A 21,528-nucleotide genomic window follows, 5' to 3' on the forward strand; every position below is an offset into this window, starting at 1 on the left:
ACAAAAACCTCCGGGAACCTTACGGAAACCTTGGGTGGGGCGCAAAGTCTCTAGAGGTTTCCGTTCAGGATTCCTAAATGGGACAGGGGCTATCACTAAATGTCGGTGTTGCCTTTCGGTCGCAAGAGGGCCCCCAGTGGGGTCTGTTTACACAGGGATTTTGCCCCTCTACATTGGGGACCTGTGGTGGAGGGTACTGCACTGAGGAGTCCTTTGCAATCTGTTTCTCTCGTGGTTCACAGAATCGCCAGCCACCTCTCACTTTTGCGGGCTGGAAGAATCTGTGTTCCACGTGTATGTGGAGCGCGTGACGCTGCAGCCTCACGCACTCCAATACCTAAAGGGGCTGCTCCTTGCCTTCTGGCTGAACCTCTCACCCACCATCCTCATCTTCGGACAACCTGTAGGGCCGAAAATGTCCTAGTTGGGTTGCTCCTGGGCCGGGCCAAGCTGTCCATCCGCAAGTCACGGCGCCAGGCAGAAGTGGGCTCTGCCCTGGCCAGCTACCTGCCTCTTTTCCAGGGTTACATCCGCCCTTGGGTAGTTTTAGAAAGGGTACACGCACTGTCCACGGGCTCCATGAGGGATTTCCGGGACCGTTGGGCACCTCGTGGGGTGGAAGTCATCATCGATGGGGATTGTAATATAGTTGTATAGTTTATTTAGTATGTTTGTTTGACATGTATTATGGTGGTGGATTTTGTTTCATTTTATATCATATTGTAAATATTATTTTAAATAATTAATGAAATTATTTTTGGTTAAAACATTTTTTTTCAAATGTTTTATAAAGGAGGATCAGCCCGCCATGGACCACGATTCGGCCGGCTCGCTCACCACGGACCAATGACAGAGGATCCGCCCCTATGCCTGGCTCGCCCAACGCAGACTCTGAACTTGACCCCCAAGCCACTGATGTCGATGGGATCCACACCGCCGATAACGAGAATGGGCCCGCCCGTGAGGTGGACCATCGCGAGTGAGGTGGACAGTCACAAACATCGAGAACAAGTTGGACTGTCGAGACTGTAGGAGAACCGCATGGCCAAGAGCAAGGAGGGGACCCACACTGCAATTAGCCAGGGGGCTGCCAAAGGGTGGACCTGGCGGGGGGGCTGCCAAAATCAAAGAGAGGACCTGGCGTGTAACATATAATGTATGAAATGCATAATGGTTGGTAACCCTGCAACATCCAAGTGGGGTTGTTGGTGGAATTTCTATTTCCAACAGCAGTACAGGTATTTGCTTATTACCCAGACTTTTAATTTGGTGTTGATGTTGTCTGTTAACTCACAAATTATTGAGGGTATTTACTGAGGGGTTATATTGCAGGCTATTTTCCAGCTTTTCAGAAAAAAAGGGTAGCACAATGACAGAGTTGCTGCCTTACAGCGCCAGAGATTCCAGGTTCACATCACTAGCAACTGTCTCCCAGCTATTCAGGACATTTTCCACAGGCGGTGCCTGCAGAAGGCACACAGCATCATCAAGGACCACAACCACTCAGCACGCAGACTGTTGTCCTTGTTACCGTCAGGCAGGCGATACAGAAGCATGGCTGCACCTACCACCAGACTTAAGAACAGTTTTTATCATCGTTCCATCAGGCTTCTGAACTCATAAACACATCATATATGTTGATTATTTTATTTATTATTGTCTTTTACCTAACAATTGTCACTTTTATCTTATCTTTTTTTTATCTTCATTTTATCCTTGCAATATCATTGCCGAGGTGACCCGATGTCTTGTCAAACACATTTCATTGTACCGTTGACCCTGTGTTAACCTACATATGACAAATAAAACTGAACTGAACTGGGTGCTGTCCGTACGGAGTTTGTACATTTTTCTGTGACTGCATAGGTTTTCTCCGGATGCTCCAATTTCTTCCCACATCCCAAAGACATGCAGGTTTGTAAGTTAATTGGCTTTTCTAAATTGTGCCTGGTGTACTAGGATAGAACTCGTACATGGGTGATTGTGGTTGGCGCGGAATCGGTGGGCTAAAGGGTCCGTGTCCACGCTGTATCTCTAAAATAAACAAAAGAGATAGTCCTGCAACATATATATTGACTTGTTATATCCGAATGTATGCTTGATTCAAATTAATTTGCACTTGGGTGCAATTTAGCTCTTTTGGGTGCAATTTAGCAATTTAGCTCTTATCTCCTGACGTCTTCTCAGCATAACCGCTTTTAACCCTGGGGATCAAAACAATTAGATCCTCTTCAATTTCTAATCTCTTCCCAATAACATCTGACAAAGGCCCTTTTGGACTCCCAATCAGGGCTGCCGACGATGCAACCTGTCCCCACAGAATCCCAGTAACTACCACATAGCCACCAACCCCAATACACATCCCCATGACAATCCCCAAATCTCACCTCCCAGTCATGCCTTTTCTGCAAAAAAATTGTCACTGCAATACAAATAGTTTATTACCTGCTCTGAAGCTTACGAACAGATTCCTCATCCTGTCGAGCCTGACGCTCATCTTCAAGGGCCTCCTCAAGCCTCTTATACATGTCCTCCAACTCACGGACACGTTGCAAGTACTGTTCCAGTTCAGAAGACTTTTGAGCCACTTGCTCTTCCATATGCTCTCTGATCTATAAGTAATAATACCCTGTCAATAATCTTTACCCTGGAGAGCAAACAAGATCCCTACATAATTAATACAAACACCAAGCCTTGAATCAACAGCAAAAAGGTCTTCATAATCAGTATACAGAGGATCCATTTATCGGAGCTCCATAAGGGCCCACGGTTAAAATTTTGACAATTACTCAGCACAACTAATGTCATATTCAAAAGTTTAAAATATATCTACATAGGAAAAGTAGTTTTAGTTTTATAGGATTTAGATAAACAAAAGAACGATGAGCATTGATATTAATTCACGTAGAGCGTAACAATTTCTAAACCTACTATTGGTGAATGGATCATGCTAGCTTTTGCAAAAGGTGATATTTGTGTTACATATTCATGATTCTGATGACCATATGCTGTAAGTGGAAAATTGTGAATTGTCCAGTAATTACCAGTTGCGATAATGAGCATGTATGTTGCTTCTTATTGCTGATGGTTAAAACAGTTGTTTGGGTACATAGTTTAAAAGACTTTGTACAGGAATACGTGGAATTTTATTATCCCATTTATGTTCAATCATCAACAATGACTCATTGTGTGATATTGTAAAATTCACAATCAAACACGAGTCAGCATCTTTAGCAGGAATACCAATGGAAGAGAAATGTTGCACAAAAATTAGCATTTCCTTTGTTCCTTGAAAGGAGCTAGACAGTACTCAATTAAACTGAGTAATTGCTTAAACCAAAATGTTGTGTGAAAGGACTTTATAGTGGATGTTATAACAGTGGATGTTGTTTGTAAGATTTTACGATGCAATCCTCAATTAATGATGATTCAAAGGTTGCACAATAACTCACTTCTTGAGCCCTGGAGTGATTCCATAGAGAAGCAATTAAAACAAAGTGATGTCATACCACTCCAGATTGGCCCTGTATAGAACACAATTTGGTTCTACAGAATTGGAGGAACCGTTTTAAAAACCCACAAGAGTCCCGTAGAATTGTCAAGCACTTTTTGGAACATAACTGGTGTGAATTTAATTGTTTAAAGAATAAACATGAGCTAACAATGGTACAATTTGATCTCTTGCACGCAATGCGAGTAATTGTTGGACATTTGACCCCCTCAAACTCACTCCATCATTCCATTCAAGTTCATGGCTCATTTTCTGTTTTACTTCCATGCCCCTCGATTCCTCTAATATCCCCAAGAACTAAGTTAAACCTATTCACTCATACCCACATTTAAAGAACTCTATTCAAGGCAATAAAAATAGTGAGGTTCAAATGCCAGATTAGCACTGTAAAAGTAGATTTATTAAAAATCACTTAAATGTCAATGGCAATTCAGTCACTCTTCACACTGCAGGAGCCTCCTGTGACCAAGCATTTCAACACTCCTGTAAAGGCCCTGTCCCACTTTCACGACCTTTTTTACTCGTGGACATTTTTCATCAGGCTAGAAAAACGCTCCGACCTACTTGATGGCCACGAGTACCTACGACTAGCATCACGACCTACCTACGACTTACCTACGACCTCGTGATGACCATGCTGTGAGAATGAGTCAAGGGCAAACTCGGCAGAAGTCGTGAATGTGGGACAAGTCCTTAACTCACCACAATTGAACTCGCTCAATCTAGGAAGCGACTTGTATTGGAAATATTTTTTGCTATCAATAACACGCAAACCTTTGCAAAATTTAAATAACTGTCTTACATAAGGGAAGTGCTTTCAAATATCAGCAAGGTTATGGTTAGTTCTTCTTTTCAGGTGCACACCTGTGCATAAAACATTTTCATAATTTGTCCTTGGAGATAATATTAAATCCACACGGTAAACCCTTGTTATAACAGACCATAAGGGGGGAGGATAGTGGGGTGTTCGTTATTGGAGAGTAACGTATTCTCATCGTATGTAGTTGAAACAAATAACTGCAGATGATGGCTAATACACAAAAGTACACAAAGTGCTGGAGTAACTCAGCGGGTCAGGCAGCATCTCTGGAGAACATGGATGGGTGACATTGAGATCCTTCCTCAGACTGATTCAATCGGCTGAGTTACTCCAGCACTTTGTGTCGTTTCACCTTAAAACTAGGCTCTGATGCCTCTGGTCAGCACCAGCCAGCCCTTCTCCACCAGCTGCCACTGTTGAAGCAGCTGCTGTTGCGGCTCATGTTCTGCCCCCTGTTTGGCAGCTCTTTCTTCAGGTTGCTGCCACCGACAGTCACTGTGGGTCTCCCTCACCTTTCACTAGCTTCTTCCTTTCAGGCTTTCCATTTGCCCACTCATAACCCCCCATCCCCACACTAACCCTTCCCTCTCCCTCTCCACTGCCTCCTCAAACTCCTTTGGAGACGCTGACATCTTCCAAGGTGAACAAATTGACAACCTGAAGAATGCGCTGTCCCGAGGGGTTACTCGTGAGCCACAATAACTGGGTGAAGAAGAGCTCGTTGGTGCACCTTGCAAGCCAGGGTTGACGTCGGCAGGTCAATAGACAATAGGTGCAGGATTAGGCCATTCGGCCCTTCGAGCCAGCACCGCCATTCAATGTGATCATGGCTGATCATCACCAATCAGTACCCCTTTCCTGCCTTTTCCCCATATCTCCTGACCGCTATTTTTAAGAGCCCTATCTAGCTCTCTCTCGAAAGCATCCAGAGCACCAGAGAATTCCACAGACTCAACACTCTCTGTGAGAAAAAGTGTTTCCTCGTCTCCGTTTTAAATGGCTTACTCCTTATTCTTAAACTGTGGCCCCTGGTTCTGGACTCCCCCCAACATCGGGAACATGTTTCCTGCCTCTAGCGTGTCCAAGCCCTTAACAATCTTACATGTTTCAATGAGATTCCCTCTCATCCTTCTAAACTCCAGAGTGTACAAGCCCAGCTGCTCCATTCTCTCAGCATATGACAGTCCCGCCATCCTGGGAATTAACATTGTAAACCTACGCAGCACTCCCTCAATAGCAAGAATGTCCTTCCTCAAACTGCACACAATACTTCAGGTGTGGTCTCACTAGGGCTCTGTACAACTGCAGAAGGACCTCTTTGTTCCTATATTCGATTCCTCTTGTTATAAAGGCCAACATGTCATTTGCTTTCTTCACTACCTGCACTGGCTATGATCTGTTTTAAAGAGGTCTGTTTAAACAAAGAGTTTATTTATGGATTTAAAATTATCTCCATGGACAAAAGATAAATATGCTTCATACATAGATGTGCACCTGGCCAGAGCACCACTGTGAGTTTATAATAATCTACCTTGGGAATCCTGGCCTTGAATCTTGCCTGGACTGACGTGGACATGTCCTTGTATATGTCATCCAGAAGATATGGAGTGAAATGAGGCGAAAAGCTTTACACTAAATCCATAGTAAACCAAGAAACCTAATTGTTGAACAATGCAGTGCTTTGGTGCTCTGCATTTAGTTATGCAAATCCCATCTTCTTTATTTTAATGAAGCTTCTGTAGACTATAATAGGTTTGTTTAATCAGAGTGCATGAACTTGTACACTGTGTGTGGAGAGTAACACACAGGGGAAGAATTATCAGCCCGTTATTGAATGTTCTGTAATATAAAGCCAGCACTGGGTTTCAAGTAATTTCCTATATTTGTTCTGATTTGAAAGACCACGTGCAAATAAACGATAAGATTTTAATGATTGACCTTTGTAAATTAAACCACAAATCCTGTATCAGATACTGTTCCTCAAATTCAAATATTAAAAACATTTTACAATCAGGGTAGCAATTGGTGGTTACTGAATGACAAATAAACAGACCATGATCAATATCAAAACTAACAAGTAAATACATTGCACAAAAACCAAATTGTTAAGTGTATAGCACTTACATTTTTTTCTCGTTCAAGTTCCTGCCTAAATCGATCTTGCAATTGCATTTGAGTTTGCAGACGCTTCTGCTCCTCAAGTGAAGCTTGTTCTGCAGCCTCTTCTAGTTCCTTCATAAATAAAAAGCAAACAAAAGCCATATTTGAATGAATCCATATTGAGATGTTGGGTGGATTTTGAGGGGTTAGTTTAGCATTCAAGTTCAACAAGTTCAGGCCATACCAGTGGTCCCATTTTTGTAAAATGCATTACTAGTTACTGATCCTGTCTCATTACCTCTCAATTCAGGAGCAATTTGAGTTGAAAATAAATTTTCATCCAGCCATTCACTCATGAATAAAAATATTGGGACAGGAACATGCAAAAACCCACAGATTCTCAAATTTTCTATAAAATGCTACTGTTCATGCATCTACCTCAGAGGTCAGAAGGGAGATTGATTTAGCAATATATCAGTTTGTGACAGTAGTTTGAAAACTAAAATGCCCTCAATACAGAGTTGGCAGAACAATCTATTTCATGCAGAAGATAAACACAATATGCTGGAGGAACTCAGTGGGACAGGCAGCATCACTGGAAAGAAGGAATAGGTGACGTTTCGGGTCTGAAGAAGGGTCTCGACCCGAAACATCACCCATTTCTTCTCTCCAGACATGCTGCCTGTCCTGCCGAGTTACTCCAGCATGTTGGGTCTATATTTGGTTTAAACCAGCATCTGCAGTTCCTTCCTACACAATCCATTTCATGCACTTGGGTCCAGAGATGAAACTTCAGAAGGTCTTTTTATTCAGTACTTGCTCTGCTCTGTATTGTGTAAGGAAACCATAAGGATATAATCCATAGACAGACACAAAAACTAGGAGTAACTCAGTGGGTCAGGCACTATCTCTGGAGGAAAGGAATAGGTGACGTTTCGGATCTGAAGAAGAGTCTTGACCCGAATCATCACCTACTATTTTTATTCAGAGATGCTGCCTGACCCGCTGAGTTACTCCAGCTTTTTATGTCTATCTTCAGTTTAAACTAGCATCTGCAGTTCCTCCCTACCCCGGATATAATCCATATTCCATCAACCTGTGGCATCAACAAGTCATGAATCACTTCTTTAACTTCAATAGAAATTAATTATTTTTCTCCATTCAACAACATCACAGCTGTGTAAAGCTGCAGTTTTTATTGTAAGCTGGTCTGATCTTTAAATAGTGTGCTGCTCAAAACAGTGCTATAAAAGAAATGCAGATAATAAGTAATCAAATAGATTTCCGTTTTTGGAGGTACATTATGCAAAGTTGAACTGCAAGCTTTCCTTCACCACATTCGTGACAATAAACCAATTTCAAGTAGTTACTTAGTTCATGCTGTGATCCAATAAATGGTAAGCTCACTGAAAGAATCAAATCAGATTACAATTGCAGAAGATTTTTAAAATCACATTCATGAAAGGTACCAGGATCATTAACGGAACGGCACAAAGAAAAGCTAGTATTTGAAATTGGTGAATGAACGCAAGAGCTGATGGGAAAACGAAGCCAATTTAAACATCAGATATCTCTCTCACAGCACCAATACATTCTAATGTGGCATGAAATCAATTTTCAAAGATGTAAATTCCCAATTGAAGGGAGCTCAGATATTATCGATATTACTTACTGATAATCCCATAAAATTTAAACAGAACTTTTAGAAAGGCCTAGAAACATACTGCTGGAGGAAATCAGCAGTCAGCAGCATCTGCGGATGCAAAGGTATTGTCACCATTATGGGTCACGACCCTGCATCAGAACATGGAAGGCCTTATGAGTAGTATTTGGTATATTATTTGGTATGATAGTAATGGCGGTATTTACACAATTTCAACAATGTCTTTCCTGTGCAAATATTCTTCAGATTATTACTCTCCAGCAAACACATAGGAAATGGTCATGTAGCTCAAACATTAAGTATTGTGAATTGCCATACAATGCTTTCCTTGCAAAGCAATATCATTAATATAGGAGAGAACTTACAGGTTGAGATGGAGAAGGGGAAACAGCACTTAAAGCACTTCACCATGGCTTTGTATCTTCTGTCATTTGCTATCCTCAGCTTGTCTTCACTATTGGCTACATATCATTTCTAACAGGTACAGAAATGCACATACACAGCTGTCCTACCCTTTTAGTTTTCACAGAAGTGAAACTGGTGGTTGGTGAATCACATCACACCAAGTTGTTGATGTTACCTGCAATCTTCTCACAGAACAGCATTTGACATTATCTCTCATGGTAGGCTGATCCAGAAGGTTAAGATGTATTAGATCCATTAATACATGATAGCTTAGATTCAGAACTGACTTATCAATAGATGGTAGTGCAGAAGGGTGCATTTCTGGTTGGAGGCCTGTGACAAATGGCATTCCATGGGGCCATGGGGATCAGAGTCACGGAGACACAAGGAAGTGCAGTTGCTGGTTTACAAATAGAAAGCAAATGTTGGAGTAACTCAGCGGGTCAAGCATCATCTCTGGAGAACATGGATAGGTGATGTCTCAGGTCGGGACCTTTCTCCCATTCTGAAATAGGCCCTCGGCCCAACTTAACTGTACTGACCAAGATGCCCCATCTGCCCGCGTTTGGCCTATATCCCTCTTTCTTATCCATGTACCCATCCAAATGTCTTTTAAATGATGTAATTGTACCTCCCTCAATTACTTTCTCCCGCAGTGCATTCCATATACCCACCATTCTCTATGTGGGTTTGGACGATGTCTTTCCCATGCAAATATCTTGCATATTATTTCTCTCCAGGCTTACAGGTAGTAAATTATCAGATTTTCTTTTTTAAATTACTTGGATTAACACATCTACCTCATTGGAGACCCTCGAATAATCTTTAATCAGACTTTACTGAACTTTATCCTGCACTAAATGCTATTCCCTTTAACTGTACACTGTGGATGGCTTGATTGTAGTCATGTATCATATTTTCGCTGACTGGATAGCAAGCAACAAAAAAGCTTTTTACTCGGTACTTGTGACAATAAACTGAAATAACTAACCAGATTGGTTGGTCAGTAATGTGCAAATGACAGAAAAATTGGTGGAATTGCAGACGGCGAAGAAGGCAGTCAAATGATACAACAGAATGAAGATCAACTACACAAATGGGCAGGGAAATGGCAGGTTATGTTTAATACGAAGAAGTGTGAGGGTTTCACTTCTGAGGGACAGTTGTAAGGGGAAAGTGTACAGTTGATGGAAGGACCCAAACGGCATTGATGTACAGAGGAATCATGGGGTAATTTCATAGCTCCATTAAAGCTGCAACACATATAGACAGAGTGGTAAAGAATGCATATGCTGTATGTTTGCCTTCATTGATCGGGTGTACGTTTGCCTTCATCGATTGAGCAGAAGAGTCCAGAAGTCATGTTGCACCTTTATATTGGTTAGAATGGTTAGGCCGCATTAGGAGTATTGCGCCCAGTTCTTGACAACCCATTACAGGAACAAAGTGGAGACTTAGCAGTGGGTGCAGAAGAGTTTTACCAGGATGTTGCCTGGATTAAAGGGTATTAGCTATAAGGAAAGATTGGACACCTTTGAATTGTTCCTCCGGAGCATCAGGTGCTGAGGGGGGACCCAATAGAAATGTATAAAATTATGAGAGGCATACATAAGGTAAACAGTGAGAATCTTTTTTCCAGTATGGAAATGTCAAATCCAAGAGGGTGCAGTTTAAGTTAAGAGGGGGAACATTTAAAACAGAAATGGGCAAGTTGTGTTTTAAACAAAGAGTGTGAGTGACTGAAACACGCTGCCAGGACTGTTGTGGATGCAGATATTATAGTGTTTTAAGAGGCTTTTAGATAGGCATAGGGATATGCAGGGAATAGAGGTATTAGGATCACCTGCAAGCAGAGGAATTAATTTGTCACCGTGTTCAACATAGACATAGTGGGCTGACGGGCCTGTTCCTTCACTACTATTCTATGTTCAAATAATGTTCTAATCTATTCTAAATAAATAGCATCAATTTACTGAAAATGCCTTAAAAAGCTCCTCAGACAATCTACAGCACTCTTTGAAGCCACTGTTGATGAATGTAGAATGTGGGACAATACAGAAACAAGCCCTTTGGCCCACAAGGTCCACGTCAACCACCAATTTGATTAATCCTATGTTAATCTAATTTTTTATTCTCCGCACACTCATCAACTCTTCCAGGTTCTGCCAGTCACTGCACACCTACCAACCTGCACATCTTAAACCAGAGCTCCAGAGGAACCCATGCAGTCAAAGAGAAAACACGCACACTTCACAGAGGGGCAAGATTTGAACCCAAGCTTCTGTTGAGGTTGAGGTATGCTGAGACCGCAGGTGAACATCGCGGAGCTGCGGGACTGTGGAGCGGCCAGCCACGGGCGGCGGCGCTGACTTTAACATCGGGAGCCTGGGATCTCTCGGCGAGATCGCCAGTGTTGGAGCACCATCCAGCACGGCCTGTCGGCTTTGGAAGCCGCGGTCTCCAGTACGGGTGCGGCCGTTCCAGGTGTCCAAAGCCACTGAGAGGATTCTCCTGAGCAACCGGCGAGTAGGGCCTGAAACATCGGGCCACCGTAGCGCCGACTGCGGAAGCCTCAATAGGCCCGACTATGGGTGGACAAGGGGATGTGGACTGTGGACACAGTGGGAAGCATTGTGGGGGGATGTTTTTTATGTTTATTGTTAAATTCTTTAATGTTGCGTCTTATCTTTATTTGTGTGCTGCATGGCAAGTTAAATTTCACTACACCAATTGGTGTATGTGATAATAAATGTCCTTTGTACCTTGTACTTTATTGCTGTGAGTCAGCGACTTCAGTAGCTGAACCACATAGTGGAATCCCAAATAAATAAGGTTCATCTTCAGCAACAGTCCTTGAGCACCATGAAAATGGGCATTTTTAAAGTTTCGTCCAGACATTGGCAAGCTCTTGCACTCAGCACAGTAAACAATCATAATCAAATTGGATTCTGATTGTATTGGATGTCCATAAATACATTCCTCTCCAAAGCTAATGGATAGTAAATTGTAAATGAAAACCTTATGGAATTCATTGCCACTGATGGCAGTGAAGGCCAAGTCTTTGGGTATTTTTATAGCGGAGATTGGCAGATACATGATTTGTTAGGGTGTCAAAGGTTATGGGGAGAAGGCAGGAGAATGGGGGTAAGAGGGAAAGTTAGAACGGCCATGATTGAATGGTGGAGTAGATGGGCCGAATGGCCTAATTCTGCTCCTTTGGCTTAGGAACATGACCCTTCTGTCTTTGAATCATGGATCTCAGGAAGAATTACAATTGCAGCTGCTTTACTATCACCTAACTCAAAGAATTTAGACCAAACTGTGATTTTGCTGAACTTTATGTTGAAGAATGCCTTAAAAGTCCGAGCCAACGTACGGAGGTTTTACTTGAACGACGTGGCCTTCAAGCTCTTGACTGGTCCTTGGCCCTCTTATCAAAAGATAAGATTTGAAACATTTCAGGTGGTAAATTTAATTTAAAATTTATGACGCGAGGAGAAAGAAAATTAGAAGAAAAAATGAGAACGTGGCAAAGACTGGAAAATGAAACCGAGCCAATCCCGCACTGTATGCTTCAGCTACTCACTGGAGATTTTGTGCAGCATTCCAGGAATCTTCAGAGAATTTTGCATTTGCTTAAATGCAAGTAGGTCTTCAAAATCGCCAACTTATTTAAGATACATTAGATACCCTGGATTATAGTAAGCATATCACTGCAATTTCAGATTGCTGCGCAGTATTTTGAATAACCATGGTAATTTGTGTAATATATCAGTAAAGATACAAATATGAGTACGTAATATTTAATGCTCAAGGAAGCAATTAAAATGACTGCCTTCATCTTGCCAACAATTACTAGTTTGCAATGTATTCTTTCACATCACCGAGTAGCAGCAAATCATTTATTTGCCCCCATTAAATTAATGCAAGCTGAAAATCTAAAGCCACTATAATCAAATAATTTTACAAAAGTCATGAGCACATGTATAGTAATGCTTCATCCACCGGTAACATTCATTCAAGTTTCCATTTGCCCTTTGATGCTACTTGATCTAAGTAATTCTAGCACACTTTTATTTGTGATATCAACAAGACATTGTGAGCTGCTTCTCAAATTTCCAGCATTTTTTGCAATATCACATTCATAGGCTTGAGGTGAGTATTGGAAATTTTATTTGCCTCAGAATATTATCATTGAATCAGTAAGATTAATATCTCATGTTGATAACTTCAAATCAGGAATATTCAGAAAGCAGGTGGGTCAGATAGAGAGAATGACAAAGGGACAAATATACAAGGGGAGCAGAATGGAGAATCAGTGTCATAAAGAAGTAACAGGGTGCAAGTATGGTGCTGTGTGAGAATAAAACACAGTGGGACTAGTGGGAGAGTCTAGCACCAGAGGCCATAGCATCAGAATAAAAGGACATACCTTCAGAAAGGAGATGAGGAGGAAATACTTTAGTCACAGGGCAGTGAATCTGTGGAATTCATTGCCACTGATGGTTGTGGAGGCCAAATCAATGGAAACTTTTACGACAAAGATGGATAGATTCTTGATTAGTAAGGGTGTCAGGGGTTATGGGGAGAAGGCAGGAGAATGGGGTTGAGAAGGGAAGTTAGATCAGCCATGATTGAATGACAGAGCAGACATGATGGCACAAATGGCCTTGTTCTCTGTTATAACTTATGAACATTAAAAAAAAACTATAATCTGTAGCATGTGATTTCAAAATAATTCCTTTACAAAAGAGGTACAAACTAAAGATTTCTATTGTTTGTTTATGGAGAACAAAAATACAAGGAGAACTGCATTCCAAAAGAATGTGATCAGACATCTTATCACTGACTTCAGTTCAAGTTCAAGCTTCTGAACCTTGTCCTAAAATAGAATTGATAAATGTAATGAAATGTAACAAAAAGCTGAAAAAGACGAGTGAATATTTGAAAGCACTAGTATATAACGCACACAATTGTTACTTCTTGTAAAGTGGTTTCTCACACAAGATAGTCAGGCATCTAAATAGAATCACCCAGAAACAGACTATGTTTGGATCTTCTGGTTGTTGTTTCCACATCAAGAGATGGTTCATCCGAAGGTTCGAAATAGCTGTGATCACAATTTATAAAAAAGCTGTAAAATGCGTCTTTTGAAACACAAAAGAAAAACAGAAAAGGTTGAAGGTACTCAGCAGGTCAGGCAACATGGAAAGAGTAAAAACAGATTTATTATTTCAGGTTAATGAGCTTGCATTAGAATGAGCAAATAAGCTGCCTGACCAGCTGGGAATTCCTAGCGTTTTCGGTTTTATATCATCATTTATAAAATCCCCATTCAGCTCTGGGCAGGAATGCAGGTGATTGTGAGTGAACAGATTAGAAAGCCAGAAAGACAATTAATTTACAAATGATTTATAAGACAAGCAGTGGCCTTCAATTACATCTCATCAGGAAGTCCAAAAAGGAAACTCGAGGACTAATTAAGCATTTCCTGTCCACTTTCCCTTAAAAAAAATATTTATCTTCAGTTACTTCACGTTATCACCAGAGCAACAGAAGAGTGGTAATCAATGAGCACAAAGAGAGATGGTGCGGGCAGCTGGGGCTGTGAGCACCAGGGGAGGCAGTGTGGGCTGGGGGTGGTTTGGGCAATTGGGCTTGCAACTGGCAGGGGAGGTGGTGTGAACCAGGAGTGGCATGGGCAGCTGGGATAGTAAGTGTCAGGTGAAGCGGTGTGGGCCGGGGTATTGTGGGCCGAGGTGGTGAGGGGAGGGGGCGGTGTGAGAGGTGGGATTCCCTTGTATGTGTTTAGGATAGTGTTAATGTGCGGGGAACGCTGGTCGTTGCGGACTCGGTGGGCATGATATCTCTAAAACTAAAAGATACAAAGTGTTTTGTGTAACTCAGCGGGTCAGACCGCATCTCTGGGGAACGTGGATAGGTGATGTTTCAGGGTGGGATCCCACTTCAGAGTGGTTGTAGTAGAGGGAAGAAAGCTGGAAGAGAGGTACGGGTGATATAAAGCCTGGCAAGTGGCAGGTGGATACAGGTGGGGGAGGTTTAGACTGGCAGAGGATGGACAAAGGCCAGAGATAGGACAGAGCCAAAAGGCAGTGAGATAAAGGGATAAGGAGAAAAGAGGCACAAAATGGGGTCAGAGGAAGAGATATATGTGAAAGGGAATGGGGGAAGGGGAAAGGATTGTTGTTAATTACCTAAAATTGGAGAATTCAATGTTCATACTGTGAAGAAAGGAACTGCAGAAGCTGGTATATACCAAAGATAGACACAAAGTGCTGGTGTAACTCAATGGGTCAGGCAGCAATTCTGGAGGAAATAAAATGGGTGACATTTAGGGTGGGGACACTTCTTCAGACCTAACGTACAGGGGAGGGAACTGTTGGAGCCCATAATGGCACATTGTTGCTTGGGGAAAAGGTGATAATGAAGGGATACAAGGATGAGAACAGTCGAACCAGTAAGATGGAGGAGAGGAGGGGGGAGGGGAGGGGAATGCAATGGTAACTTGACATTAGAGAAATCAACATTCATACCGCTAGGTTGTAAGCTGCCAAAACAAAATATAAGATGCCTGTTCCTCCCCCAAGCATAATATGAAATGCTGTTCCTCCTTCTGCCTCACACTGGCAGTGGAGGAGGCCCAGGCTAGAAAGGTTGGTAAGGGAATGGGAAGGAGAGTTAAAATGGTTAGTAACTGGTAGATCCAGCGGACCGAGCACGTGTTCGGTGAAACGGTCACCTAGCTTAGACTTGGTCTCTCGAAGTAAAGAACGCCACATCAGGAGCACCGAATGCAGTAGATGAGGCTAGAGGAGGTGCATGTGAAGCTCTTTCTCACTTGGAAGTACTGCTGGGGTCCCTGGATGAACAAGAGGAAGGAGGTATAGGGACAGGTGCGATATCTCCTGTAGCAGCAGGGGGAACATCACCTACCCATGTTCTCCAGAGATACTGCCTGACCCAGCTGAGTTACTCCAACACTGACTTTTTTTTTGTAAACCAACATCTGCAATTCCTCGTGTCTGAAGAATTCCAATCCTGAGGACCATTCAAGATGGGAAGAAATAAATTTGAAAACACCTGCTGTCGGAATTGAACGTTTCAAGTGTTAAAGCTAATGTTAAGACCAAGTCAAGCAGCATATCCACGTTTGAAAGTGACTTACAGAATCTCCAGCTATTTCAAAAGAAGGATTTGGCTTATGGGGAAAAAAGAGCAATTAACTGCATAAAAGTCATTAAAATGGAGCTTCCGTGAAGGAAGATTCCTGTATCTGAAAAGTTAGTTAAATACATTCCATTGGTGCAGCTCATTATACGTGAATGTGCGTTGCAGCAGCGAGGTTGATCAACAATGTCCCTTTTGTAAACTGTGGAGCAGGACTTAAGAATTTTTCCGCAGAGAATAAGCAATGGCCTATTGTCAACAAAGAGCTTTACCTCTTCTACGGTTACACATTTATCCAACACTGGCTCAGATCAAGTTACTCTTACCTTACGCATTTTTTCCAACTCTTGTTGTTTATCTTCATTTGCCAACTGCAGCTCCTTCATTCTCCGTGTTATCTCTTCCTGCTCCGCTTGTTGTTTCTGCCGTAGTTCCCGCCGTTTCTGACGACCTTCCATGTGCGGAGGAAGCCTTTCGTCCTTTAGTAGGTTGACGGCTGTTTGAATAGCTAATCACAACATTAAAAAGTGAACACAAGCCTATATTTGGCAGGGGTGACAAAGAACCAAAGCCACAGCTGACAAGGCATTTTTTCCCGTTAATGATGCTCGAGCATACAGGGTGGCACGGTGACGCAGCAGTAGAGTTGCTGCCTTACAGCGCCAGAGACCCGGGTTCGATCCTGACTGCGGGTGCTGTCTGTACAGAGTCCCCGTGATTATCGTAGGTTTTCTTCCTCCCACACTCCAAAGACGTACCGGTTTGAAAATTAATTGTCTTGACATCAATTTAAATTGTCCCTAGTGTGTGTAGGATAGTGTTAATGTGCAGGAATCGCTGGTCATTGTGGACTCAGTGGGCCGAAGGGCCTGTTTCCTTGCTGTATCTTGAAACTAAACTAAAAATTAAACATGTGTAGAAAAGAACTGCAGATGCTGGTTTAAATCGAAGGTAGACACAAAATGCTGGAGCAACTCAGCGGGACAGGTAGCATCTCTGGAGAGAAGGAATGGGTAACGTTTCGGATCGAGACCCTTCTTCAGACTGATGTTAGGGGAGTGGGCAGGCCAGAGATAGAATGTAGTCAGAGACAGTTAGACTGGTGGAAGAACTGGGAAGGGGGAGGGGATGGAGGGAGGGGGAAAGCAAGTGCTATTTGAAGTTAGAGAAGACAATGTTCATACCGCTGGGGTGTAAACTACCCAATTGAAATAGGAGGTGATGTTCCTCCAATTTGGGCCTCACTCTGACAATGGAGGAGGCCCAGGACAGAAAGGTCAGATTGGGAATGGGAGGGGGAGTTAAAGTGCTGAGCAAACGGGAGATCAGGTAGGTTTAGGCGGAGGTGTTCAGCGAAACGATCGCCGAGCCTGGGCTTGGTCTCGCCGATATACAGGAGTTGACACCTGTAACAGTGGATACAGTAGATGAGGTTGTAGGTACAGGGGAACCTCTGCCTCACCTGAAAAGACAGTTGGGATCCTTGGACGGAGCAGAGGTTGGGGGGGCGAGGGGGGGTTAAAGGGACAGGTGTTGCATCTCCTGCGGTTACAGGGGAAAGTACCTGGGGAGGGGGTATGAACATTGACTTCTCTAACTTCAAATAGCCCTTGCAATCCCTCTCTCCATCCCCTCCATCTTCCCAGTTCTCCCACCAGTCTTACTGTCTCTGACTACATTCCATCTCAGTCCCGCCCATTCCCCTGACATTAGTCTGAAGAAGGGTCTCAACTCGAAACGTCACCCATTCCTTCTCTCCAAAGATGCTGCCTGGCCTGCTGAGTTACTCCAGCATTTTGTGTCTACCTAAATATTAAACATACATGCTAATACTCGGAGCCACTATGTAGTATCAGAATGTAGAAACCCCTGATCATCATTGTCTGAAGAATGGGTCTCAAGAACTCGAAACGTCAACACCCCTTGTACCATTCCTTCTCTCCAAAGATGCTGCCTGGCCTGCTGAGTTACTGTTATGCTTAAAATGCTGTCCATGCCCGGTTGTCCATCCAATGGTAGTTCATTCTCCAGCATTTTAGGTGTCTACCTAAATATTAAACATACATGCTAATACTCGGAGCCACAATTTAATCATCATGGTATGATATCAGAATGTCAGAAGACATTTAAAAAACCATGGGGCAGGTCTGGATAAATCAATAAGACATATTCCTCATGAGATCCATCAGTAAATCTGATGGATTTTTCATGGTCAGTGTCATTAAGACCGGTTCTTTTTTCACAAATTCAAAATGATCAACTGAAGTCAATTCCTACTACAGGTGCACAACCTTTTATCCGAAAGCCTTGGGACCAGACACTTTTCGTAATTCAGAATTTGTCGGTCTTGGGAATGGAATTTTTTTTAGCGTAGACTTTGATACCACAGTGGTAGACTATCATCGCGAGTTTGGTTATCCAGGAGTTAATGTGAGTTTGGGAGTGCAATGTTTGATGAAACAACTGACTGCCGCTTGTCTCCCTGTCCATGGCAGGGGGCGATCAAACAGCACAATACCCCCCTCCCCCTCAACTGAATCCGCTCCCCGATGGGGTCGGCGACAAGTGGCAGTTTCTGCGCAGAATTAGCTTCTGCCCCTACGTGTTTCACTAGTTGCTGTATGATGGGGGTCTGTGAGACCAACAATGTCAAGCTGTGGTTTACCTAGTCTGTGGGACAGCTCTTCAAGGTGGACTGGACCACTTTATGATGCTTAAATTGCTGTCCATGCCAGGTTGTCCATCCAATGTTATTCGGTTCTCAATTTAATCATGGTGGTCATGGTAATGATATAACAGAGGGGTGTAGGTGGGATGAAATAACTAGGCCACTTCAGACTTTTTTTAACTTAAGACATTTCAATTAAATCGACCATGGATGGGGCAGGTTGGACTGGAAACTTCAGGGTTCCTGACTGATGGAATAGTAGGATCAAACAGCACAATTTCCTCATGAGATCCGCTTCCCATCACTAGTAAATCTGATGCGGAACAAGACGTTTTTTCATGGTCGGGGAGCGTGTCTTCTGGAGTTGGAACAGGGCATTAAGATCTCCGTGCTTTCTTTTTGGTCCTGAAATTCGGTGACTGGCAATGATCAACTGACAGTACAAAGCCCCCGCGCCTTGCAATGAGCGGGAGCTGGAGAGGGATTTGAATTTGGACCATCAGGATCAGAGGGGTGTAGGTGGGGTGAAACTGAAGGGAGCGACAATCTACTGCTGCCTGCACGCTGTTATTAAGTTTAGCAAGACAACGATACAAGAGTCTGCACACATACATTATTAACCATGCTAACCCTCCTTTTATGAAAAATCCCCTTTCTCAAACCGGATCACCTCTATCCGTTTTCAAGGACCTTTCTTCATGAAAAGAATTTGGATCGTCGGATAAAATATCTCCATTTGGAATATCTAATTTTTGCATCCTACACAATAAATGTCAAAATATCCACTGTATTCAAACCTCATTCGTAACTGCCTCTAATAGTGTCTAATGGACAGCAATTTCTTGTCGCAAAAAAAAATTAAAAAAGAGACAACTATAATATTATTTTCCAAATATGAGAAACCACCAGAATAGTTTCCCTCCCGATGTGCTGCTCTCCTTAAATGTTTTTAGTAGATGCAGTTTCTCATAATATTTTGTTGCAACTGCAAACCTTTGTTTCTGCACATTTCATGTTGAGCGGTGATCATTTTAGTTTATTTTCGAGAGACAGTGCAGAACCAGGCCCTTCGGTCCACCCAGTCCGTGCTAACCAGCGATCCCCGCACACCAACACTATCCAACGCACACGAGGGACAATTTACTATTTTACCAAGCCAATTAGCCTACAAACCTGAAAGTATTTGGAATATGGGAGGAAACTGGAGAAAACCCATGCAGGTCACGGGGAGAAAATACAAACTCTGTACAGACAACACCCGTAGTCAGGTCCCTGGCGCCGTAAGGCAGCAACCCTACCGCTGTGCCACCGAGTCACCAAATTTTACATTTAATTTGCATTTTCCAGTCAAACTGTGCTAGCTTTTTAAGATGTGAATGCTCATCTTTCCTTGGGGCACCACTGTTGACATTGTCCCTGTGGCTCTGCTCCAGTGGGTATTATGGCCCAATCATTTTTTTCATTCCTGTTTCCGGCTTGATATAAAGTTCATTTTGATTTCAGCATCTACTTATCCTTTCTTCTGCCATCCCTCTTATGCTTCTGTTTATTCTTCAACGTCGCCATGTGCATGTTGAGAGGTTTAAAGAAGCTACATTCTAGTCCCTGGATGCACCTGCAAATATCATCTCACTCTCAGAGAATAAAAAGTGCCAGATTATTTTTGGAAACGAAAGGCAGTCAATAGTGGTCAAGCAAGGAGCTGCAGAATAAAGAGAGCAACTAAATTAGCACGTAGCCTGCAGGCAGCCAAATCAAGAGAAGCCACCGAGAACAGGAAGGAAGGACATAGGTTACCAGAAACCTAGACTGGAATATTTGCGATACGTCAGCATTGAAAATGCTTCCTCAGCAGAGTTGAATATTGTGTGAGTGTAACGGAAGTAGGTTAGGATTTTGATGCAGAAGAGGTTTGGACTATAAATTACGAGATTTACAATTAAAGATTTCTGTGAATCTGACAACCACAAGAGGTAGGGATTTGACATCAATGTTGGATCTTACCTTGGATCCATTCTTGTTTCTTTTTTTTGTCAGATGCACTAATCTCAAAACTCCTTTCAGAGCATTTTATCAGCAAGAGACATTTCTTCCCATCCTTGTCTGGTAGAGACTGAAAAATAAATAAATACAAGTATAATTTCAGTAGCTGTTTTTCAAATTAATCATGATGTCAACCCTGGGTTACATAAAGGTTAAATTCCTGAGAATTATACACAAGCCCATTCCTCCGTCATAAATGTCAGTTTTCCACAGTGACCCATAAAGAATTGTTCTACATAAACCTGTTATAAATGTGTCCTTCCGTGGAATAATCACCCCAACATGATTAAACCAATACATAGTTACCAGACATCAAAGGCACAATGAAAAGTCTACTATAAACCCATTGACTCCCACAACTAACTCAACTATACCTCCTCTCAGCCCCCGTCTTGTAAGGAGACCATATCCTACGTGAAATATTCCATCTCCACCGCATCTCCACCCATCATGAGGCTTTCCTAGGATATCTGAAATGTCTTCTTTCTTTAGTAAACATGTTTACCGTCATTGCTGCTGTGGATGGACCCCTCACCTGCATTTCCTCTGTGCCCCGCATTACTGCTCACAACCCCCCTTCTCCAAGACGATACAAGGATAGAATTTCCCCTCTCCTTGCCTTTCAACCCACCAGCCTCCGCATCCAGCACATCATTCTCCAACACTTCCGCTACCTTCAATCTAACACCATCACCAGCCTCATCTTCCCACCCCCAACCACAACTGCCTTCCGTGGAGACAACTCCCTTCACAACGCCTTGTTTCACATCCCTTCCCACCCAAACCGCCTCCTCCCCAGTTACTTTCCCATGTAACTGTAGAAGGTGCAACAACTGTCCTTACTTCCTTCCTCACCTTGAGCGAGGGGTCGCAGCTTCCCTTTCGGGTGACACAGAGGTCCACAAGCACTCCTCCAACCTCATCAATCGCAGACTTGCCGACTGTTTCTTGTGCTCGGTACATCAAAGTCTGCAGGATCTTCCAGTTGCCAGCCATTTTAACTCCCTTTTCCATTTGCATACTAACCTTTCTGCCCTGGTCCTCCTCCTTTGCCAGTGTAAGGCCGACTGAAGGCAACCGGAGGAACGGCACGTCATATCCCACCTGGGTAGTTTACATCCCAATGGTAT

The 21,528-nt window shown here is 42.8% G+C and overlaps 1 protein-coding gene across 1 annotated transcript in view; it reads right to left on the bottom strand.

Moving 5' to 3' along the window:
• The window catches only part of swap70b (switching B cell complex subunit SWAP70b), an 81,862-nt gene that overhangs the window by 13,046 nt on the left and 47,288 nt on the right, over positions 1-21,528 (bottom strand). The window contains exons 6-9 of the mRNA XM_055649467.1: positions 20,360-20,468; positions 16,014-16,195; positions 6,456-6,563; positions 2,446-2,612 (exon numbers count right to left, since the gene is read on the bottom strand). Coding sequence (XP_055505442.1) covers positions 2,446-2,612; positions 6,456-6,563; positions 16,014-16,195; positions 20,360-20,468 — 566 coding nt within the window. The remainder of the gene's footprint in view (positions 1-2,445; positions 2,613-6,455; positions 6,564-16,013; positions 16,196-20,359; positions 20,469-21,528) is intronic.

The sequence above is a fragment of the Leucoraja erinacea genome, chromosome 18, assembly GCF_028641065.1.
Source record: "Leucoraja erinacea ecotype New England chromosome 18, Leri_hhj_1, whole genome shotgun sequence".
Taxonomy (NCBI): domain Eukaryota; kingdom Metazoa; phylum Chordata; class Chondrichthyes; order Rajiformes; family Rajidae; genus Leucoraja; species Leucoraja erinaceus.